Raw genomic sequence first — 25,282 nt, forward strand, 5'->3', positions numbered from 1 at the left:
ACATTGCAGATGTCATGGTATCCTCAGTATCGTTCAAAATTCCGCCATGTTTACGGCAAGGCAGCCAGTAAGGAGAATTGCTATGACTGTGTGCCTATCACCCAGAGCGTCCATGACAACCAGTTCTGTGCTGTGAACCCACATTTCATTGCTGTTGTGACGGAATGTGCAGGTGGAGGAGCCTTCCTTGTTATACCAGTAAATCAAGTAAGTACCACATAAGTCTGTTACATATAGATCGTGTGCATGGCAGAGATGTAAAACCAATTTCTTCTAAAGCCAGAATTGACAAGTTATTTTTAATATGGATCTTGTTTGGAACTGAGCAGGGGCTTGAAAGTCTCACAATATTGGCTCCATCTACTGACACGCTCTCTCATGAGCCGAGACATAAGCAAAGGGCTCATTCACCCCCTCCCCATATGAACCTCATATACACTTCATGTGTTCATCACACATGGCTTTCTACATAAGGCATTTATTGTATGATCACTTCTGTGTCTAACGAGCACTTTAGGCGAAGTTTTTTAAAGCAGGGGAAATGTATTTAATTGTGAGAGCAAAAGTAACTGCTTTTTTCACTTGTGTATTTGCTCTATTCTGCTATACCATGGTTCCATGCAGAGGTTATGTAGGAGGAAAGGAAACTCTCTCCACGTAGTGCTCGGATCTGAACTCTGTGATGAAACTGAAAGTAAATATAGTGGATTAACAGCTGATTAACAGCCTCATGTAGAGAAGCTGAGAATTTCCTGGTATCTGTTGTCCCCAGTATGAACAGCAGTAGAATTCTAGCAGAGTTGCTGTTCGCTTGGGCGAGGAGTCAAAACTAAAGAGCCCTTTTCTTTTTGCCTAACTGAGCAGCTGAAGTACAGGATCTGAAGAGCGCTCTGCCAACGCCTCCCTTATCCATCATACTCGTGAGCACTACCATTTCGCCCATCACGCTCCGCAATCTTTGATCAGAGGCTGCTTATGCAAAGTGGAAGAGGCGCATGTGCAGCACGTAGCCCAGCAAATGAATCCACGATTTGCTGCCGTTCTGTGCAAACAGTGTCAATCAATGAATCAGTCAGTCAGTCAATACAGCATGTACACTTCCATTGTATAACAGAAGAGCACTAAGCCTCTGAAGAAGTAAAATATAAATTTCAGCTAAGAAATCCTGATGACTGCATTTTCCATCATTCCTTCGCTGCACTTAAAAACTCCTGTAGTTCCTCAGAGAAACGCACCCATCTTTTTTACGTTCCTTGTGCTGCTTCTAGCTCCCTCATGCTCCCTGTGCCATTTATTTATTTATTTATTACATTTTTATACCGCCCAATAGCCTAGGCTCCCTTCAAGCCATTTCTGCCCGGCCCACAGTGTGACATACAGTGCTGGGCTTAGACTAGAGAGGCTTGGGTTCAAATCCACAACCAGTCATGAATATTTCTTTATTTCTTTATTTTTATTTATTACATTTTTATATTCCCCAATAGCCGAAGCTCTCTGGGCGGTTCACAAAAATTAAAACCATGAAAAGCATAATAAAACAACCAACAGTCTAAAAACACAAATATAAAAAGCACAACCAGGATAAAACCACACAGCAGAAATTGATATAGATTAAAATACAGAATTAAAGCAGTAAAATGTAAATTTAAGTTAAATTAGGTGTTAAAATACTGAGAAAATAAAAAGGGTCTTCAGCTGATGATGGAAGGAATACAGTGTAGGTGCCAGGTGGACCTCTCTGGGGAGCTCATTCCACAGCGGAGAAAGCCCTCCTCCTAGTAGCCACCTGCCTCACTTCCTTTGGCAGGGGCTCACGGAGAAGGACCCCTGAGGGTGACCTTGGGGTCCGGGCAGGTACATATGGGAGGAGGTGTTCCTTCAGATAGCCTGGCCCCAAGCTGTCTACGGCTTTGAATGTTAGTCTTGCTGGCCAGTCCCTGTTAGTAAACGTGTTGCCCTGTTTTGTACCAGCTGAAGTTTCTGGACTATTTTCAAAGGCAGCCCCACGTATAACGCATTCCAGTAATCCAAATGAGAGGTTATCAGAGCATGGATAACTGTAGCTAGGCTGTCTCTATCCAGATAAGGGTGCAGTTGGTATATCAACCTAAGTTGATAAAAGGTGCCAATGAGTTCACCTGTGCCTCAAGTGACAGTTCTGGATCCAAGAGCACCCCCAAACTATGGACCCGATCCTTTAGGGAGAGTGCAACCCCGTCCAGAACAGGGTGAACACCTCGCCGGACAGCTGAACTACCCACTAACTACCTTGAGCAAGCCACCCTCTCTCTCTTTCTCAGGCCTGCCTACATTGCTGGGTTATTCTGAGAATAAAATAGGTTGGCCCTGTGTATTTGACCCTGAGCTCTTCAGCGGAAACACAGGTGACAAGGGTGGCCAGTAGCAGGGCCTTAACTAGGAATGCTCTGAGGTTATGGAATGAATTACCTCCCTTTTTGAAGCTGGATTGCTCTTGTGACATTTCAGACAGGATGTAAAACCTTCCTCTTTCGGAAGGTCTGGGGCTGCTGAATAGGGGTTCCCATTATGTAGTACTGCTGCTGTTGAGTGTATTGTTTGTAGAGATGACTGTTCATAAGATTCCAGAATCCACTGTCTGGCAATGCCTTTTTTAGGAACAACAAAAATGTCACAAAATAGTGAGCAAGCTTTCAAGTCCTCCTGAGCTCTTCATCAGGCTGGACGTTAAAGGAGGGAAGAAAGTTGGGGTGATGCTGAAGCCACAAACAGCCCTTTTATGTTACTCACTGAGTTGCAGAGGCAGCAGGGATGCACTGCTGTCCCCTGCCCCTGATATCCATACACTGATGTATGAGTACCGCACGGTGGGGCCTTAAAGTCTGCATTTAACAGCAGCCGTAAGGCAGGGTGACCCTATGAAAAGGAGGACCGGGCTCCTGTATCTTTAACAGTTGTATTGAAAAGGGAATTTCTGCAGGTGTCATTTGTATATATGGAGAACCTGGTGAAATTCCCTCTTCATCACCACAGTTAAAGCTGCTGGAGCTATACTGGAGCTGTACTGTGACCAGATTTAAAAGAGGGCAGGGCACCTGCAGCTTTAACTGTGGTCATGAAGAGAAAATTTCACCAGGTTCCCCACATATACAAATGACACCTGCTGAAATTCCCTTTTTTAATACAACTGTTAAAGATACCGGAGCCCTGTCCTCTTTTTCATAGGGTCACCCTACGTAAGACAGAGTGTTGGCAATGATAGCCGACTGAATTGAATCAGGCTCTACCTACTACTTGTTATGCAGGTTTCAGGTTGCACCTAGGACTGTTGGGAAAAAGCAGCAAATAATGGGTGATCAGGATCTAGATTTTATATTTTCAAAAGTGGGGGGGTCGACCATTCTTTTCTCCTTTGTCCTGGCTGTCCTAGGTGCAACCTGAAACCTGCATAGCACCTAGTAGAGACTTATCCAATTAAGTCTGCTATTTCCTCCTACACTCCATGCAGTCTTTATGTCTTTATACACATCAACCCGGCTTTTTCTCTCTTCCGCCATGCCCTGCTTTGCTTCACATCCAGACACCCCCTTCTCTTCCTCCCCCCAACCTGGTATTGTTCTTGTTATTTTATTTTGCCAGTCTCGTTTTTATATCTCCCAGGGCCATACGGTTAGGAGTGGGTTTTTCACTAGAATTGCCTTCTCTCCTGGTCTTCCTGAGACGCACATGCAGCATCTGTGCTGCCTTTACCCAACAGATAAATGGTGTAATCTAAAGGGCCGTGGTATGCAACCGCCTTTCCTTACCTATTCAGTGTACTCTGCTTTGCCACACCCCTAAACGCCTAAGTCTACTACAGAGCCCTTGTGATAAAGAGGGGGAAAAGGGGGTGTGTGTTAAGAAACATGCTTTAACAATACAGTTTAGTGCGCATTAATGTTAAGAGGAAATCATAAGGCCACATAATCCAGATAATGTTGTTGCAGCAACAAAAACTGCCCACTCCAAAACAGAAATTGGACATTTGCCTTCCCAGTACTTGAGATGTTTTTTATTCTTAGTAATGTTACTATGTACTAAATTAGATATAAATATATAAATAAAACATTTGATGATTTAAAAAACAAATAATAAGTCGACCTACTGTGACGCTGGTGCTTGCGTAAGACTGGGAAATGGCTCTGAGGGCACAATCCTATGCCTTTTTAAACAGAAAAAAAGTTCTACAACTTCCTGCATTCCCCAGCCTGGCATGTGCCCACCCCAAGAAAGAAACTGGACATTTGCATTCCCAGTACTTATTTATAATATATGTAAATTTATAATATATGTACACTCCTTGCAGCCTTTATGGCGTCAACAGCAACCCAGACTTTTTCTCTCTCTTTGCTGAACATCCACCACCACCTTGTCTTCCTGCCCTCCGTTGTTATTTTATTATTTTATTTTGCCAGTCTCATGTTTATATCTCCCAGGGCCATCTGGTTAGGAGTGGGGTTTTCGCTAGAATACTTACTGGGTAGGGAATGTTGGATGTTGTCAGACTTTTTTTTCTTTCTAGGATGGTGCCTTAAGAGATGTATTAAGGTGTCGGGATAAAACCAAGGAAGATGGTACGCTTTGGAAAATCCAGCTTTGTTTTGCTCATGGTCAATTGACAGGCTTCCTCAGAGACCTTGTAGTTTGGGGACTAAATCTTTCTATTTGTTTCCAGACAGGGAAGCTTGACCCGCATTACCCTCGCATCTGTGGGCACAAAGGGAACGTTTTGGACATTAAGTGGAATCCCTTTGATGACTTTGTAATAGCTTCATGCTCCGAAGATGCCACTGTAAGTTTCTGGAAACTCGTGCAGAGCCATAACACTGCCCAATCTCCCAACCATGTTTAGAAGATCAAGAGTATCCTAGAGGCCAGTGGAGGGCAACCAAAATGGGGTGGAGTGGGTGGGTGGATGACACCCCACCCCTCCGCCGCCTGAATGACATAATTGGTGGATTGTCCTCCCAGCATGACAGCTAAGAACTGGCTTCGCTGTGCCTGGCCTGCACCCTCTCCCATTGGGGACATAATGTGGGGAAGGCAATGGAGGAGCAGGGCTGGCGCTTCCATAAAGGCCAGTTAGGCGGCCGCCTAGAGCGCCAAGTTTGGCGCCCCCGGAAGTCGCCCTCCCACTCCCAGAGCCGCTCTGGCCGAGTGAGGGCAGCTTCCGGGTGCGCCGTTCCAAAGCCTTCCGCCCTGCTCCCCAGCGTCCCTGGCTTGGCTTCAGCTGGGCGCCCGCCCAGCAGCCGAAGCCAACCTGGGACACTGGGGGGCGGGGGCGGGGGGCTCCACGTTCTGACTTCCGGCACGCGCCGGACGTCAGAACATGGAGCCGTCTGACTGCCCTCCCCCAGCTTCCCGGCTTGGCTTCGGCTGGGGGCTCCCAGCCAAAGACAAGCAGGGATGTTGGGGGCGGCGGCAGCGGCGAACGGACGGAATTAGAGCTGCCCGCCCACCCCACCGCAGCGTCCCGCCAAGCTAGGAGGACTTCAGGCGAGGGACAGGTAACCTGTCTCCGCCTACCTGGGGTGGTGGGGATACGGTGGGGTGGTGGTGAAAGCAGCTCACCTTGCCTAGGGCGCAAAAAAGCCTGGCACTGGCCCTGTGGAGGAGCCAGCTCAGTCCAGGATACTGGCAATAGGGAAGATGTCCCATGGGCAAATTCCCTGTTAACTTGGAGCTGTGATCAGAGATAACAGCGCAGAGCATTCCAAGAGGCGGGGCTTGGAAACTATGGCAACAAGGGAGAGGGCCTTTTCAGTGGTGGCCCCCAACTATGGAATGATCTCCCTGACGAGGCTCACCTGGTGCCATTGTTATCTTTTCAGCGCCCTTTTAAGACCTTTCCCTTCTTCCAGGCAGTTATCAACATGGGCTGAGTTTGTTTGTTTCTAACTGACCCCAGAACAGCTGTTTTTACAAGGATACTGTTGTTTTTATGCTTCTTACGTTTTTAAATTTTGTATATTTATTTTTAATGTTTACTGTTTTTAACTTTTGTAAACCGCCCAGAGAGCTTCGGCTATGGAGCTGTATATAAATGCAGAAAATAAAATAAATAAGTCCAATATGGGGAACTCCATGTGCAGGGTTAGGCCCAGGGCTGGAGGTTCTCCTCCCCTGCTCTAGGCTCCGTCTTCACCTTTGCTTTCATAACCAGTGTTATGGCACCACTAGCTATTGCCAACCATGGTTAGCTCAAACCACAATGGGGAAAATTTGTTGCTAACCATGGTTGCAAACCACACTTTAGAGCTAACTACAGCTAGTAAAAATGCTGATGGAGGCAGAACACTGGATCATGGTTAGCTCTGAAAATGAAAAGATGTGGAATTCATATGGGAGGGAGAGGGGAGAGGTTAGGAGACTGGGGAGCTTCACATCTACCTTGGTTCTAGAGGTGACATTCACTAGGAAGGTTCAAATCAATAGTTGCTAATGAACCAGTGTAGTATTATGGTTAGAGTATTGGGTTTTGATGTTTCAAACCAAAATTCTTACCCTTATGATGTCTCCGCCTAACCTATCTCCTCGGGTCGTTGAGAGGCTAAAATGCCGTTCTTTAGAGGAAGGCTGAGAAACGAATGGTGACAAAGAATGATGGAGGAAATATTTCAATTGGCCAGGGCATGTGCCCAGAGAACACGTCTTAAGTACTCTTCAAATACTTAAAAGGTTGTCACACAGAGGAGGGCCAGGATCTCCTCGATCCTTCCGGAGTGCAGGACACGGAATAACGGGCTCAAGTTACAGGAAGCCAGATTCCAGCTGGACATCAGGAAAAACTTCCTGACGGTTAAAGCAGTACGATAATGGAACCAGTTCCCTAGGGAGGTGGTGGGCTCTCCCACACTAGAGGCCTTCAAGAGGCAGCTGGACAACCTACTGTCAGGGATGCTTTAGGGTGGATTCCTGCATTGAGCAGGGGGTTGGACTCGATGGCCTTGTATGCCCCTTCCAACTCTGCTATTCTATGATTCTATGATCTTTATTTGGTGCTTCCATTCTAAATCAGAAATGTAGCAGATCCAACAAAACAGGACCACCACCACCCAGACCCCAGTCTCTTTGGGTTGGATGTAAAGCACAGTTGCTGCTGTACAGGTGGAAGCACGCTCCCTCTCTCCTCGTCTACATGAAAGGTTTGCCCCAGGTTGGCTTCACAGTAGCAGCACGTCATCTACATGATGCAGCCGCCATTGCGAAGCCATCCGGGGGCAAACCCTGGAAACTCTGCTCCAAAAAAGCCGGGCACTTACCCTGACTTTTTTGTCAGTGAAGCCCATGGCGCCCCCTGATTGGTCGCCATGAGCAGCCCCATGCCTGTAAAAGTAAAATAAAAATAAAAACGGGATGTGGGGAGGAGATGAATAGGGCTGTTCTTTCTACCCTTTTAATTTTTTATTATTATCTGTACCTCCGCAGCTGCGCAGATACACATAATAAAAATAAAAAGAAATGGCAGGGGGAGGAACGGGCAGCCAGAGGGAGTAGAGGTGGTTTGCTCTGAGTCCCTGCCCCCTCTTCGTGTTCTCCTCTGGCTGCCTCTTTCCTTCTTGCCTGTTTTTTTTTAAAAAAATTATCTGTATCTCCGCAGCTGCGCAGATACAGATAATGTTTTTTTTTAAAGGGGGAGCAGTGGCCCTGTTCCTCTCCTCCCCCCTTTTTTTTCCCCTTGTAAAGAGGGGAAAGTTCACACTTGCGTTCCTTCCTGTGTGTAGATGCCCGGAAGGAACACCAGTGTGGGAGCAAGGCGTCTCGTGGCGCCGTAAAGACAGGGGCTTGGTTGCCTTTGTCTTTGTAATGGACATGTGGTGACAGTCCGAGGAACCAGAACTGGATGAAATTGTGAATCTGTGCTGGGTATGCACCCTTCTGTCCCCCTGCCACCCCCTTCAAACCATCTCTCCATCCCACATTCCTTCACCCTCATTTGCTGATTGGTACCGTTGTTAATGCGTGCTGTTGGTCTTGAATGCTGCTGCTTCGACTAACGGCGGGTGTGTTGATTAATGGAGCCTGCTTAGACTGGTGCACCCTTGTGTCTCTTAGGTTAAAATCTGGAACATTCCTCAGCACATACTAACAAAAAGCATCACAACTGCGCAGAAGGAGCTCCTTGGCCATGCCCGAAGGGTGGGGCTAATCGAATGGCACCCGACTGCAAGTAACATCCTTTTCAGCACCGGCTATGATTACAAAGTGAGTTACGGTCTTGTGAATGTCCACTTCAAACCTGAAAGGCTGTGATTCTGTCTTGTTTTCCTGTGGGTCCTGTGTAAGGTGTCTGAGATCTATGTAATATAACCTTCCCTACCCTGACGCCCTTCTGACATGTTGGCTGGGGATGCTGGGAGTTGTAGTCCAACACAACTGGAGTGTGCCAGGTTGGGGAAAGCTGAATTGCGATGGTCAAGAGAGGTGGCATATTTGAGCCAGAGGGAAAGAAATGTTGTCTCATAGTTGCTTCCTTCCTTCCAGTTGACTGCTACCTGCCATGTTGGTGGCCTGTTTGTGCAATTTGTCTTGGGCCAGATCCACATCTTGTATCAAATCAGTGTGATCCCATCACGGTAGCTATATCCCTCTTGCGCATTTATTCCTCTTAGCACACATAATGACATTTATTGCGGTAGTTTGGATAATGTGAAATAAAAGGCAGGAAGTAACTCCAGGAAAGCAGTATATGGAACGAGATTTGTGCCCCAACGGTTATCAGTGTACTTCAGTACTGCCATAAAGCAGTAATGTAGATCTAGCCCAAATAGCAGAATCCTGCTTTTCATGTTGCAAAACCTGACCATCTTTGGTGCAGAATTTAACATTATTTCTTGTGTAACTGCCGTCCAGCTTCCTCTTCCGCATTCCTACTCCCTCTCACCACGCAACAAATTGTATTGGAGCCTGTGTTTCTACCCTAGGTGCATAGAGGGAGCAATGTGGTTTCTGGTTGTGAGCAAATTATGCATACCATTGGGGCCTAGTTGCTGCACAGTTGTGTTTTTTTTTCCTGCTTTGTCTATCCACTGTGGGTGGGTCGCTCGGGAAACATTCACAAGTGTGCATCCCTCTGCCTCAGATCATGATCTGGAACCTTGACACCAAAGAGTCTGTAATTCAGGCCCCCGTGAAGACAATCAACTTCCACACGGACGTGATCCTCTCCATGTCGTTCAACACGGATGGCAGCCTCTTAACCACAGCCTGCAGGGACAGGAAAATCAGGATCATCGACCCACGAGCAGGAACTCTCTTACAGGTATGCCGGGCTGGTGAGATGAATTGGCAAATGAAATGCAAGGGCTGCTTGCCGTCTCACCCTGACAGATGGCAGAGAAGAGGGGTTTTTCCCCCCTGTGTGCAGGGCTAGAATAGGTACAAGTGGCACACTGCTTTCTTTGAAGCAGCATAAAGCTCCATCACACCGGGGGTTAACACGCTTCCTGCCTTCGCTTCCGCTGTTCTAATGGCGCTGCTTCTCCTGCACACAGCAGGGGAGAGCATCAATTCCGAGTTTAAAAAAACATCAGACTTAATGAGGGTTTTTTTGTGGCGCAAGGAAGGCCAGAAGGGGCGGAAGGTGTGCGGGAGGCAGACGACGTCATGGGAGGGACCTGAGCAAACTCCGTGAGTGCCCAGGAACGAGCGTGCAATAAAATATTCATTGGATAGAGCTTATAGTCAGGGGCAGGATATTTGGCTCAAATCCTAGAATAGGGCCAGGTCTACACGAAGCAGGATATAACATTAAGAAAGCGGTTTGAAAACGGCATATGGAATGTGCCATGGGACCCAGTGCACTTCAAAACCGTTATAAAGCAGTAGTGTAGATCCTTTCTTGGTCTGTTTTTATGGATACCAGCCTGATAAACTGGGATTTGCAGCCTTGTTCTGTTCTAGAATTGGGCAGTGCTTTTAAAGCTACCTCCTGCCATTCCAGTAATGAGAAGAAGAAGGGGATTGTAGGAAAGTTTGTACTGAAATCCTTCTCTTGACCTCTTCCAAAGTGTAAAAGGTCAAATGGTACAGTAGACCTAGAAGAAAGACTAAAGGAGGAGTTTGTTAGATTACATCTTTGCAATAAACCAGGGATTGTCAACCTGCAGCCCTAGAGCTTCAGATGCCCCTTAGCCTGACTTCAGAAGTCCTTTGCAAGTGATCAGGCTGTTCTGCAAGTGTTGGGAAAATGGTGATGGTGGAGAGTCTTCAAAGCTTTGAACTGTTACCTAGGGAGGTTGTGGGCTCTCCCACACTAGAGGCATTCAAGAGGCAGCTGGACAACCATCTGTCAGGGATGCTTTAGGTGGATTCCTGCATTGAGCAGGGGGTTGGACTCGATGGCCTTGTAGGCCCCTTCCAACTCTATTCTATGATTCTATGATTCTATGATTCTATGAGCTTCACTGAAAGAAGAAGTGTGTGGTGTGCTTGGTTTCCTGTTAGTAACACGCGTTGTCTTCTTTCAGGAAGCAAACAACAAGTCTCACAGAGTGAATAAAGTTTTGTTTCTAGGAAACATGAAAAGGCTGATCTCCACAGGGACGTCCAGGTGGAATAACAGGCAAATTGCACTATGGGATCAGGTGAGTTGCACGGCCGTCCACCGCACGTTCTCACCAGATTAACAGTCCCATTGCAGATTATCCCTTAGTCCTGTCTTTCTGCTGTGCTGCACAATCACAGCTGATGCCATGAATGTTTGGTGCTGTAGATAGATAGATAGATAGATAGATAGATAGATAGATAGATAGATAAGGAAGAGGATTTATTTGTGTAGTCTGAAATGCTGGTTTACCAACTCAATGAAAAATACACTTCTGTTCCCCCTTTCAGAGTAAACCAGGCTGAAAAGCACAGCTTCTTCCCTGACATGTTGTTATGCTGTTTTTCTACGTGGAGGGAAGGTTGTTGTAGTAGTAGTAGTAGTTTTGATGGAGGAGCATTCAAGCGTTCACCTCCACCCCAAAGTCTGAAATGTTACAGTCCGGGAAAAACTTGACCACTTGATTTGGTTGATTGCATATACTGACTCTTTTGCACATGGGTTTGCTTTGCTCTCAGGGCCTGTCGGTCAGATGTTGGGTTTGAATGGGATTTCTCTTCAGTTGATATTGCCTAGTAACCTCAGAGTTCCATTTGGATGATCGCCTATGTAGCTTGGCTGGCTGGCTTGAGTGTTCCGGAGCATCGGCGTCCCTTGGTTTATAGTGCAACACAGGCAATTCCTTCCCCACCCTCATGTTTATCTGAAGTGTTTAATCTAAATTAACCTTCCTTGAGTTTTAAAATCCATTGCTTCAAGCCTTTTCCTCAGGGAATAGGAACAATAATTCTCCTTCCTCTTTGTGGCACATGGCGTTTATGCATCACTTTTGCATTTTAATGTAGACAGACCAGTGTGTGGGGGGGGGAGCGGAATCAGGTAGCAGGGCTTGGGACAGGCCATTTGGAAAATAGCAGCGGACAAAGGGAGAGTGAACCAGGGATGTGGGGAAGACAGGACACCACACCGAATGTGGTTCCATTAACTCCTGGAGGTTGCAACCCCAAGAGAGAGACGGAAGAGGAGGGAGGCTTGTGCCTGACTCAAGATAAACAGGAGGAGGCCGCAGCAGTTTGCAGCCCCAAGGGGAGGCTCTGCTGAACTTTTCGTAGGTTGGAAGCCTCATATAGGGGCTAGAAAGGGTGGTGTGGAGGTGCAGCACTGCCATGCAGAGTATTTGAAAACGGGCAATATAATCTCCCTGTACTATTTTCTGCTGGCACATTGCACTTGGTTCCTTCCGCTGGCAAATCCTTGCACCTTTCCTTTTGGCCTTCATTGAGCCCTTCCCACATCAGTGTGCTTACTCCAAATGTATGCTGAACAGTGTAGCACTGTCCTGAGTGGAAATTGGAAATTATGGGAAAGACAAGCAGCCTTCTTAGAGTAGTAGGCCACTCTGGCCCTGTTCAGACAATACGCTAAACTTTGGTGGTTAAGCGCTTTGAGCGAAACATTATGGCTTAGTGTGTTGTGCGAACCGTTCCTAACCATGGTAGCTACATAACCATGGTTTAAACATGTTCAGTAACCACTCGCTGCAAAAGGGGTAGTGGCCTAACCATGGTTTTGCGTGTTGTTTGAACAGGCCCTCTGTGTTCATTTCAAGTGTACCTATTTTCAGTAGGGTAAGTGCAGGCACTCATCATGACAGTCCCCATAACCACCTCCCCAGGAAGAGTCCAAAAATCCAGGCAGTTGTGTGGATTCGTGTCAACAAACCAGTTCTAGCAGTTTTCATCTCCACCAGAAGCAGGTCTTTTGTAAAGCAAATGATTCTTAACTGCCTATTCGAGACCAAGCTATCCCAAAACAACTATATATTGGTGCTGGGAAACTTAATTTCCCTCAAGCTACTATGAGGATTGCAGTTAAGATGAGACGGAACAGGGGAATCTGAGGGGGGTGGCAGATGACGTCAGCATGCCTGCTCATAAAAAAGTCCCAGCGCTGTGTCTCTGCGTGGCCTGGCTCCACTAAATCACTGATTATTTCTATATGGGGTCAGCTCTGGGAGGAAACCCCCTCTCCACACACACTTCTGCATATTTCAAGCTGGAGTCAGATGCACTGATTGGCCAGCATCTATGATGTCACCTAGAAACTTTCCCTCAGAGCAATTTTGCACATTAAAGTAATAAGACAACAAACAAATAGGCAAGTACATGAATGTTCCTGCAACACTTTTTAAAGTAACTGTGGACCACACACATGAAGGATGGCAAGAGGGGCCAGACTTCAGCGCACTGGTATGGCCACCTGTCATTTAAAGTGCAAAGCAGAGAGGAGGCAAGGCTGTCACCCCACAGCTTGTGCATTCACTGTGGGCATCCTTGTCTTGTTGTATCGTAGGCCATCTGTCTCTGCCAACCTGGTTCCCTCCGGATACGGTGAACTGTAACTCTCATTGTTAGCATGGCTGGAGATACCGGGACCAGTGGAGCCTGGTGGCTCCTGTGTCAGTGAAGTGGTGAACCCGCTTCAGGTTTCATTCAGAAGCACCTTGGCTAGCTCCCTTGGAGTTCTGACTGGTTCTGAATGAAACCAGGTTCACTGCCCCACTGACATCGGAGCCACCAGCCTCCACAGACTGGGACTTGTAGTCCAGCGCATCTGGAGGGTGCCAGATTGGGAGAGGCTGATCTGCACATCGGCGTTCCTCTTTACGCCACTTGTGCGGCTGAGAGATATTGTTTCCTCGGGGACAGCTAGGCCCAAGCTCTCGCTGAAGTAATCTAGTCTGCACTGCTTCAGACTGCAGGTGGGGGCTCAGAAGACTGAAGGCATCCTCCATATGATGGCATTTTGGGGCCCCACTGCTTTGGCCCCGCCCACCACTGGACTGCAGCCCCCAACAGCTCGGGGGCTGAAAATGGGATGAAAACAGTTTAACAGCCCTGCTCTAAATCCTTCTTGAGCTGCACTTGTTGTTCTTGTTGTAGGAACATCTTTAAATAGTTGCAATCTTACAACTGCCGTTTCTGTTTCTCTTTTGGCCTGAAGGGTGATCTTTCTGTGCCTTTACTGGTGGAGGATGTGGATGGCTCCTCAGGTCTCTTGTTTCCTTTCTATGACTCAGACACGCGCATGCTGTATGTGCTGGGCAAGGTGAGTTCCTGTCCGTGACACAAAGTCTGAATACAAGGCCATCTAACTCTCTCCTCTGAGTGGACCTCAGTGCAATAAAAATCATCCCGTAATGAGCAATTACTGTGTTTGATAGTGGCTCCCAATTCTAAACGCCTCCCTCATTGGAACTGGCGTGGTGCATCATCATCATCATCATCATCATCATCATCATCATCATAATCATAATTTTATTTCTTACCTGCCTGCCCATTCTGATTGAGGCAGGGAACAACAATAAATGATAAAATACATAAAACTGAATTAAAACATAATATACATTGTTAAAAACATTCTAAAAAAAATCCTAAAAACATCTTCAGCTTAAGTGAGTTGAAATGAACTGTCAACCTTTAAGGGGATTGTGCTGAAATTTCACATTCTCGCTGCTCCAGATCAGATTCCATGCATAGAATTTACTGGCTGCTGCTATCCAACTTTGCACTTTTCTGATTTTTCCTCCCCCAACAGCAGTATCCAGTGGGTGAATGTGCTTTGCTGTGTTAGGCTGCAGGCACAGGGCAAATAGAAAGCCATTATGGTGCCAATCTGCCTATTGCCCTCACTATTTTTCCCAGCCAACAAGCATTCCATAATTTAATGTTTATTTTAATAACTGCATAGATATGTTACACAATCTTTGCCCATTTTGCACCTCTGTTCAGGTTATCTCCAGGGCACATGCCCCGATTGCTGCACCCTAGTTATGCTTCATGCCAGTCTGCAGCAACTTCCAGTAGCAAACAGAGCCCTGTCCTTAGAATCTAGAGCAGAGCTTTCCAAACTTTTCAAGTTGGTGACACACTTTTTAGACATGCATCATTTCGTGACACAGTAATTCAGTTTTACTAGCAAACCGGAGGTTAAACTAACCCCTTATAAGAGGTACGGACACATACATAAATTGTAATAATGAAATGTATGGGGACACAACATATCTCATGAAAACCTTTCATTTATATTTTGAAAAATATATGATTTGCAAGATAACATACATTTCCAAGACTTTTCACACTGAACCAATTTTGTCGAGCTGCGATCGAGCGGCAGTTGAGACGGTGTTCTATCAAAAAACTGGGCCCATGGAATTTCTCGAATGCGTCACTTCAGGTGCAGCCTCGTCACCAGAAGTGACGTGGAATCAGCTGTTTCGACCCGATTATGCATACTGTGTGTGCACAGTACCTGTATGATCCCTTGACCGTGGTGTGCATACACGGATACAACGGAAGGGGAATATACTAGTGCACCATACTAATCGGCCCCTTTGCTGCGTAAAAATGCATGCAAGTTGGTATTGCTTATTTCACATAGACTCAGAGGTTTCTCGTTATATTCACGTGACACACCTACACACTGCAGATGACACACTAACGTGTCGCGACACACAGTTTGGAAAGCTCTGATCTAGAGGCTTGACTGACAAGGATCTCTCCTACCAGGGAAGGTTACATCAACTGGGATTGTTTAGCTTGGAAAAAAGGAGGCTAAGGGGAGACATGATAGAGGTGTAGAAAATTATGCATGGTGTGTAGAATGTGGATAGGGAGACATTTTTGTCCCTCTCAAAATACTAGAACCCAGGGTCATCCCATGAAGCTGATTGGTGGGAGATCCAGGACAAATAAAAGGAAGCACTTCTTCACACAGCGCATAGTTAAATTATGGAACTCACTACCACAAGATGTAGTGATGGCCACCCATTTGGATGGCTTTAAAAGGGGGTTGGATAAATTCCTGGAGGCGAAGGCTATCCGTGGCTACTAGCCCTGATGGTTGTGTGCTATCTCCAGTATTTGAGGCAGTAAGCCTGTGTGCCCCAGTTGCTGGGGAACATGGGTGGGAGGGTGCTGTTGCACCTGCTTGTTCATCCCTGGCTGACAGCTGGTTGGCTACTGGTGAACAGAGATCTGGACTAGATGGACCCTTGGTCTGATCCAGCAGGGCTCTTCTTATGTTCTTCAGGATGGCACTGGATAGTGGAATACATCTCTTTCTGGCCATTTTTGTTTTTACATAACACAGCCATAAAAGACTCGGAATTTGAATGGTAACATGGCAGGTCAGTGGGGTACTTAATCCTTTCTGGCATGAACTGTTTTTCTGATCAACCCCCACCCAACAGCTTTTCTCCTTTTTGTGAAAAAGATACCAGGTTCAAAGACCTTTTCCTGTGCTAGGAGAAAAGTAGTTTGGCTGGGGGACAGTTTTCAATGGGGAAAGGGTTAAGCAGGCCCGTGCCCTGCTGCTTTTCTGATCATATTCAGATTGCTTCCCAACCACAATCATAGCTGCATTAAGGTAAAAATGTTTTGTGCCAGGGCCATTCCTCCACCCCTTTTTTTAAAAAAATATTATCTGTATCTCCGCAGCTGCACAGATACAGATAATAAAAATAGGAGGAGGGCCTTCTCTGCTGTGACACCCTGGCTGTGGAATGTGCTCCCTAAGGAGGTTCGCTTGGCACCTACATTATATGCTTTTAGACGCCAGGTGAAGACCTTTTTATTCTCCCAGCATTTAAACAGTCTATACATAAATTTTAACTTGGTGTTTTGAATTTGTAATTTTGCATTGCTGCTGTTTTTATCTGGTTGAGCTTTTATATTGTATTTTATATTATGGTTTTATACTGTTGTTTTATACTTCGAATGTTTTTCATTTTTGTGAACCGCCCAGAGAGCTCCGGCTATTGGGCGGTATAGAAATGTAATAAATAAATAAATAAATAAAGTAATGTGGGGGAGGAACGGGCAGCCAGAGGGAGGACGCAAAGAGAGGGGGCAGGGACTTGGGGCGAACCGACTCTCCTCTCCTTCCTCTGGCTGCCCGTTCCCCCCCCCATTTCTTTTTATTTTTCTTATCTGTATCTGCGCAGCTGCGGAGATACAGATAATAGTTCTTTTAAAAAAAGTCTCCCCCACCCTATTTGTTTGTATTTTTTACTTTTACAGGCACAAGGCCACTCATGGCGACCAATCAGGGGGCGCCATGGGCTCCGCTGCCAAAAAAGTTGGGATAAGTGCCCAGCATTTTTGGAGCGGAGTTTCCGGCTTCGCAATGGCGGCTGTGTCATGTAGATGACGTGCCGCTACCGCGAAGCCACCCCGGGGCAAACCCTTCATGTAGATGTGCCCCTGGACTACCAGAATGACTTGGGGTGCTTCCAGAGGGAGGGCTCCTATCGCTAACAGCCAGCAGGCATTGTGCCGCTCTTCTGTCTTTTCTTCCTTATCGGATCATTTATGTCAAGAAAAAAGATGGAAGAAGCAGTAGGGAAACGTGGGAGGGCTACAGAATGAAGACAAATGTTATCTGGAACCCCACCCCACCCCACCCCTCATAAAAAGTTGTGAATGAGGCGGAATAAACACAATAAAAGCTGTATTTATTGCACAATAAAAACTGCATCTGGAAGCAGCCTCGCCCAGGGCCTTGAGTGAGCCCCAAAGCCAAGTGGGGATTTGAACCTGGGTTTCCATATCAACATCCATCAGCCAAGCCACAGTAGCTTCCTTTTGAGAGGACGACACACCCACAGCCCAGTTTCTCCCCATGGAACAATAAAATATTGTACATAATGGTGACAGGAGTGAAGCCTCTCTCCTCAATGCCTCTGGGAAACAACACTGTGCTTTTTTTCCCCTTTTGTCTCTCATGTTATGTCCAGGGGGATGGAAATATCAGGTACTATGAGATAGATCAGGAGAAGCCTTTCCTAAACTACCTGATGGAATACCGCTCTGCTTTGCCCCAGAAAGGAATCGGTGAGTTTGCAGCACTTTCATTGCTGGCTAAATATCCTGGGATGGTGCTTAAAGGGGGCCTCTGAACAACTGATACAACAAGGGAAGAGCAGCTGGTCATGGGCAGATAACAGGCCTCAGCCTGTTCTCCCTCCCCTCTGTTTTGTCTCAGCTGTTCCCGCACGGCTGAGGGACTTTCTTTTGCCGCCTCTCTTTACTACCACAGGGAGTACTGATTTAAAACATCTGTCAAGTGGAGAAGAGAGTTTTGTCAAAATGATTGTCTTTCTTTCGAAGTTTAAGTACCCTTCTGAGGTGACTTCTTTCTTTCTCCGTTCTCTTTGTCTGAACATGCAACTGTAATATAGGCTGACCATATGAAAAGGAGGACAGGGCTCCTGTATCTTTAACAGTTGTATTGAAAAGTGAATTTCAGCAGGTGTCATTTGTATATATGGAGAACCTGGTGAAATTTCCTCTCCATCTCAACAGTTAAAGCTGCAGGTGTCCTGCCCTCTTTTAAATCTGGTCACGTTAGTATAGCTCCTGCAGCTTTAACTGTTGTGATGAAGAGGGAATTTCACCAGGTTCTCCATATATACAAAGGACACCTGCTGAAATTCCCTTTTCTATGCAACTGTTAAAGATACAGGAGCCCTGTCCTCCTTTTCATAAGGTCACCCTATGTAATAGAGCCCATTTCCTATTTTGGAAGCCCAGTTACACCAACCTGTTTCTCCAGAGGTGACGTGGGCAAACCCTTCTGTCTCTTTAACAGCCCTGCAGCCGCAGAAGAGGAGGCAGCGATGGGGTTTTCCTTCTCCACTCCTACACGAGTTCCCTCTTGCTTGCTAGATTTTGCTCTGCAGTAAGGGAAGAGTGGGCCAACAGGACCGTGGGGGAGGAATAAAATGGCGTGGCTCGGGCCCTGTTAAAGGGGTAGGAGGGATTCTGGGATTGTGACCTCACACGAGGTCAGAAATAGAGACGGGAATGTTCAGAGGGTAGGAGAATTTAAGTTATGCACAGAGGGAAGCAGTGTGTGCTCTGATGGTTGGAGAAAAGCACTGGGGAAAGGGTTCAGAGGGAGAAGGGTGATGCAACCCTCTCCCTTCTGTTTTAGCCTTGCTTGTCTCCCGGCCGCTTTGCATGGGAGGAGGAGCAGCTGGAGTCCTGAAATTCCCAGCCTGTGTTGCTGCTGAGTGTCCAGCTTGACCTTGTCCCAACCTTTTTCCTGGTCTTTAGGGATCATGCCAAAGAGGGGTCTGGACGTCTCTTCCTGTGAGATCTTCCGATTCTATAAACTGATTCCGGTCAAAAGCCTGATTGAGCCAGTTTCTATGATCGTGCCTCGGCGGGTGAGTGGGCGCCTCGACTGTGGCGCGGCAGCTTCGGAAGAGGATGAGGCTGCCCTTGAGGCTAGTTGCTCAGATGTAGTGAATGTGGTCTGCTCTCTCCCTGCAGTCTGAATCGTACCAGGAAGACATCTATCCAATGACAGCTGGAGTCCAACCAGCACTGACGGCACAACAGTGGCTGAGCGGCGCTAATAAAGGTCAGTGGTGCTAATAAGTGAAGGGCCAGAATGAAAATAATTTCCTCAGCACTCGGGTATCTCCACTGAATCCCGTGAGCTGTAGACCTACAGAATAAAGGGGCTTTTAAGAGGGCTGAGAGTAACTTGAGAGGTGATGTTTCCCAAGAACATGGGGACACTTGGCTCAGCAATACTACAAATGAGAAAGATCTTGGAATTGTTGTAGATCACAAGCTGAATATGAGCCAACAGTGCAATATGGCTGCAAGAAAGGCAAATGCTATTTTGGGCCGCATTAATAGAAGTATAGCTTCCAAATCACGTGAGGTACTGGTTCCTCTCTATTCGGCCCTGGTTAGGCCTCATCTAGAGTATTGCGTCCAGTTCTGGGCTCCACAATTCAAGAAGGACGCAGACAAGCTGGAGCGTGTTCAGAAGAGGGCAACGAGGATGATCAGAGGTCTAGAAACAAAGCCCTATGAAGAGAGACTGAAAGAACTGGGCATGTTTAACCTGGAGAAGAGAAGATTGAGGGGAGACATGATAGCACTCTTCAAATACTTAAAAGGTTGTCACACAGAGGAGGGCCAGGATCTCTTCTCGATCCTCCCAGAGTGCAGGACACGGAATAACGGGCTCAAGTTAAAGGAAGCCAGATTCCGGCTGGACATCAGGAAAAACTTCCTGACTGTTAGAGCAGTGCGACGGTGGAATCAGCTACCTAGGGAGGTCGTGGGCTCTCCCACACTAGAGGCCTTCAAGAGGCAGCTGGACAACCATCTGTCAGGGATGCTTTAGGGTGGATTCCTGCATTGAACAGGGGGTTGGACTCGATGGCCTTGTAGGCCCCTTCCAACTCTGCTATTCTATGATTCTATGATTCTAAGATAAATAGAGAGAGAGAGAGAGAGGGGTGGGGGGGAGTATATGGGCCTGTTCAGACTACATGCTAAGCCATAGTTAGGCCACTTACCCATTTACAGCAAATGGTTAGTGAGCATGTTTAAACCATGGTTATGTAGCTACCATGGTTAGGAATGGTTCACACGACACGCTAAACCATAATGTTTAGCTCAAAACGCTTAATCACTGTGGCTTTGCATGCCACCTGAACAGGGTCATTGTCTTTATGATCACAGAGGATAAGGCAGAGCATGTCTCTGAATGGACAGATTCTCTGTTGAGAGAAGCTGAACTGCACAACCTGTATAAATGATACCATGCGACCGTCCTTATTATCACAATCTGAGTCTCTTATGATTATTTTACTCCAGGGCACCAATAAGCCTATTACTGAGCAAGTAGCCAAATTTCTGCGTCTGGCTATTCTCATTAGTCCACTTATGGATGTCTGATCATTATTTTAAACCTTCTGATTAGCGTTTTTACAGATTTTTTATCCTTTCTTTTTACCCTCATGTATTTTTATTAACGTCTGTGTACTTATATGCTATAACAGTTGGTCTGTTGACTGTAAATAAAGACGGATTGATTCTTCCAAGTGCAGCCATGCATTCTGAAATTCTGCACGAGAAAGGGGAGTCCAGATTTCTACCCGCTCTCAGGCTGTTCTGCGGTAGAGAGCTGTTAGCCTTTCCCCCCACTGCCACTGCGAGACGCCCTTTATAAATTAAAGCAGCAATGCAAGAACCACTTTCCTGTGGCTGCATGCCATAGCATTGCTCCTCCCCATGTTTAAGGCTTGCTGGTGGGCTGCAAATTGCTCAGCCCACATGATAGTGAATCTCCTTCCAGCCTAAAGAGAAACTCTTGGGGACCACATTCCAGTTTTGGGCCGGGCAGAAGGGGCGGGGCCAAATTACCAATCATACCAGCATATTTTTGCTTAAAGCTCTTGCTGCCGATAACTAAAGCCTTAAGAGAATGTGGGGGGGGGATCTCTTAGAATAGAGGGCAGGGAAACCTGTGAAAAAGCTGGAAAACCACCCAGTGATCAGCAATGAGGCATGGCCAGAAAGATGCCTCCACTGAAAAAGCCCTCTTCTGAAAAGGCCCACCTCACCCCCTTTGGTTGTGGCACACATAAAGCCCATAGACCTGGCTTGACATCTCCGTTCCATTCATCAGAAGACCTTGGCACATGGAGGAGTCAAACTGTTTGGGCCTAGGTGGTTGTTGGGATAGAAGGGCTCTGAACTCCTTGGAAGAAGGGCAAGGTACAGATGTCACTGTGATACATACAAGCAGGAGGAGGAGAATCCTCCCTGCAGTGCGTCTGGTGATGGGATGCTCATGCCTCCTTTCCCTGTTAGAGCTCCTGTAGGGTGACCCTATGAAAAGGAGGACAGGGCTCCTGTATCTTTAACAGTTGCATAGATAAGGGAATTTCAGCAGGTGTCATTTGTATATATAGAGAACCTGGTGAAATTCCCTCTTCATCACAACAGTTAAAGCTGCAGGAGCTATACTAGAGTGACCAGATTTAAAAGAGGGCAGGGCTCCTGCAGCTTTAACTGTGGTGATGAAGAGGAAATTTCCCCAGGTTCCCCATATATACAAACGACACTTGCTGAAATTTTATTTTCAATTTAATTGTTAAAGATACAGGAGCTCTGTCCTCCTTTTCATATGGTCACCCTAGGCATCTATTAACTCTGCCACAACTGGACTTTAGCAGCAGGAACAAGGGAATCATGTTGTGGACCTGATCATTGCACGGCTCTTTGGCCCTCCCCTTGTCTAGCAAAACCTGAATAAATGATGCGAAATGAGTGAAATGATACAAAATTACTTCATTTGAGTAATTAATGTGTGTCATAGTAATCAGCTTTTCTTGGATCGGAAATCTGGATTTTCTTGGTGCAGAATTTCAGGATGGTTTTGCTTTGTTTTTAAGTGCAGGGTTTATCAGCCCTGCATACAAATGGGCTCTAGTTACTGGGATGAATAAGACCTGCTTGTTTCTGTCCTTCATGGGCTTGGTTATAAACAGCCACTGCAAGTACCCTGAGTGTTGCTTGGTCCTGAAGTCTCTGATGTTCCTGAAGGTTGTGTTTCTGTTGTCTCCAGGACCTGTGTTGATGTCTCTGAGACCAGGCTCTGTGATTTTGAACTCTTTGCCGCCATTCCCGGAAAAGGAGGCATCATTGGCAGCAACAGAGCCGGTGCAGTACCAAAGCAGGATGGCTGATGCTACTGAAAAGACAAGCAGGACCCAACAGAAGTGGGGACACAGGAAGACCGAGGAAAGGGGACAGGAAGACAGGCGAATCGGGTTGTCGAACGGCTTTGACGTGTTTGAGTGTCCTCCGCCCAAAACAGAAAATGAGGTACAGTGGTCTGACACAGAGCAGGCTCGTGTCAGTCAGGAAACTGGATTAAATAGCCAGGGTTAGCTATTTCAACTAGGTGTTTGCTATTTCAACTAGGTGTTCAAGCTGGACATGAGCATGTAGAAAGCTTTGAGTCAAGAGTGAGGGAAGCCCAGTTCCTCAGGGTGTGTTGCTGGGAGCAAGGACATGCCCAGTTGGGTCTAAATCAGGGGAGCAATATGTGGGAAACATGCAGTCCCGGACAGACCACTGAATTCAGTGACAGCGAAACACCTCCACTCCCACGGCAACCACAGTGCTATGGAGCGCTACACGGGTCAAATATAGCTTGTTTTCAAGTTAAATTTAACCCTTGTAATGCTGTGGAGCAAGTTGCCACCAAATATTAAAGTCAAACTGCCAATTTATTATTGCTATTTTTTTCTGAGGCTGTGGCGGCGCCCCGTCGACCATGGTCCACAGGGGGAGAGTGTTGGGGTAGGGCCCAATAGTGGCCACTGAACCTCCCACAGTTACCCATCCCTACTCTAAATAATCACAACATGGGATTATTTCTCAGGGCATGTTTATCTGCTCGACTCACCCAATTCTACACACTAGAGCATGGCCTTTCATGCATGGAGTGTGGTGTAGTGACTAAGGTGTTGGACTGGGAGTCGGGAGATCCGGGTTCTAGTCCCCACTCGGCCATGGAAACCCACTGGGTGACTTTGGGCCAGTCACAGACTCTCAGCCCAACCCACCTCACAGGGTTGTTGTTGTGAGGATAAAATGGAGAGGAGGAGGATTATGTACGCCACCTTGGGTTCCTTGGAGGAAAAAAGCAGGATATAAATGCAATAAATCATCATCATCATCATCATCGAGGAATGAGCGTGTTCAGAGGAGGGCAACCAGGAAGATCAGGGGTCTGGAAACAAAGCCCTATGAAGAGAGACTGAAAGAACTGGGCATGTTTAGCCTGGAGAAGAGAAGATGGAGGGGAGACATGAGAGCACTCTTCAAATACTTAAAAGGTTGTCACACAGAGGAGGGCCAGGATCTCTTCTTGATCCTCCCAGAGTGCAGGACACGGAATAACGGGCTCAAGTTAAAGGAAGCCAGATTCCGGCTGGACATCAGGGAAAACTTCCTGACTGTTAGAGCAGTGCGACAATGGAATCAGTTACCTAGGGAGGTTGTGGGCTCTCCCACACTAGAGGCCTTCAAGAGGCAGATGGACAATCATCTGTCAGGGATGCTTTAGGGTGGATTCCTGCATTGAGCAGGGGGTTGGACTCGATGGCCTTGTAGGCCCCTTTCAGCTCTGCTATTCTATGATTCTATGAGTACAGGAGAACTCTGTTCTCCTCCTCTCTTGGACTCTAACTTCAAATAAGTTATACTGCACAAGTGTGGGGACTGGATGAGGGGCAGCAGGTATGAATGTGTTGCAATGCTTGCACTCTAGAAGAGGAATGAGGTTCTATTGAACCTCAAGTCACTCTCTCTGGGTGGAGGTGCCTATAGAATCATAGAATAGTAGAGTTGGAAGGGGCCTATAAGGCTATCGAGTCCAACCCCCCGCTCAGTGATAGATTGTGCCATAAGTGTCTTATAAAAACTAAATGGGTCTGTTTATGAATTGCCAGGAGCTTTCAAAACATGTTACATAACCTTTGTTTTCAATATAGCACTCACCTTTTGATATTTGTATTGCCTTCCTTTCATCCCCAATTCACATTTATGCATATTCGTTCATGGTCACTTTTTCTCCTCGCCTTCTTGGTTCTGCAGTTTCAAATAGACATCAGGCCGTTAAAATTCGTGGTGACATATGAAATCTCTGCTTTCCAGCTGCTGCAGATGTTTTACCGACAGCAGGAAGAAATCCGGAGGCTCCGTGAGGTTCTAATCCAGCGCGACGTCCAGGTCAAACAGCTGGAGCTGGAGATCAAAAACCTTCACATGGATTCGAGCCGGATCTGACAGGACGTTGCTTGGCAGCCTTTGGAAGGCCACTCAACTCCAGGACAGCTGTTGCCACGGAACTTTATCCTTGGAGGATTATGGTCCAGAAGGAGGAGAACTTGGGATTTACCGGCAACCCATTGCCTGCCTTGAGTGCCCCATTGCCTGCAAGCTGGAGACTGCTGGGTTTCTTACAGGTGCTTTGTTTACTGGTCCCCTTCTTTGCAAGGAACTCCTAGATTAAAAGTGGCCCCAGAGTCCCTCTGTGACTAGGAGATGTCTCAAGGTGAAGATAGAGGCTCCTGCAGCCCCCTGTCCCTGTGTGTGCCTGAAGCTTCATTGAGGAGCAGAGCGTCCTTCCAGCCCCCAGGGCCCACCTGAGCTTGGCAGTGTGGTAGCTTGGACTCTGCCTGGCTGCCCAGCACTGGGCTGCTGCAGCATGAAGATGAAGCCATCAGGAGTGGCTCAGGGCTCTTCCCTATCCCTCTGCAGGCCTGGATGGAACAGAGTGATACAACATAGAGTTGCTTTTGTCTCCTGTGGCCAAGCTGGGGGCGTGGAGGGAGCGTCTAAGTCATCAGCTTTATGGAACTTCCTTTGCGAATAGGGTTGTGCCTAAGAGGTAAGGGGCAAAGGAATCAGTTAAGAGAACGAAAGTCAGGAATGTCAAAAGTCAGGCTTGTGAAATGAATGGTTAGTTGTTGAGCACCGAGAGGACGGCAGCCCAGTCTTGCTGAAACGGAGCGCGTCGGAACCAGAGGGGGTCTGTAGCTTCAGTCAGTACCCAGCCATCTTCCAACTCCACCCGTAATCTTCCGTAAGGACCGCTACATGCCTTAAGCCAGCAGTGGAGACTGAGATGGCTTCTCTCCAGCTGCCTCAAACTCAACCTTCCACTGATTGCTTCTTCTCACCGTTGTCATCTTGTCTCTGAATGTTGTGCCAGAACCAATGTGAGGCGTTGAAAAACAAATAAATCCAGACTGTGGCCATGGCTAGACCAGGCCTGTATCCTGGGATCATCCCTGTGCATCCAAATGACACACAGGGGATCCCGGGAGCAGGC

The 25,282-nt window shown here is 47.0% G+C and overlaps 1 protein-coding gene across 1 annotated transcript; it reads left to right on the forward strand.

Moving 5' to 3' along the window:
- On the forward strand, positions 1-24,574 carry CORO2A (coronin 2A). Its single transcript, XM_063128492.1, has 11 exons — positions 1-207; positions 4,694-4,810; positions 8,074-8,223; positions 9,101-9,280; positions 10,488-10,604; positions 13,568-13,672; positions 17,361-17,457; positions 18,682-18,794; positions 18,901-18,991; positions 22,004-22,263; positions 24,103-24,574. The coding sequence occupies exons 1-11, from the start codon at positions 10-12 to the stop codon at positions 24,232-24,234; spliced, it is 1,560 nt and encodes a 519-aa protein (XP_062984562.1). The 5' UTR covers positions 1-9; the 3' UTR covers positions 24,235-24,574.
- The last annotated feature ends 708 nt before the right edge of the window (positions 24,575-25,282 follow it).

Source organism: Elgaria multicarinata, chromosome 6, assembly GCF_023053635.1.
Source record: "Elgaria multicarinata webbii isolate HBS135686 ecotype San Diego chromosome 6, rElgMul1.1.pri, whole genome shotgun sequence".
Classification (NCBI taxonomy): domain Eukaryota; kingdom Metazoa; phylum Chordata; class Lepidosauria; order Squamata; family Anguidae; genus Elgaria; species Elgaria multicarinata.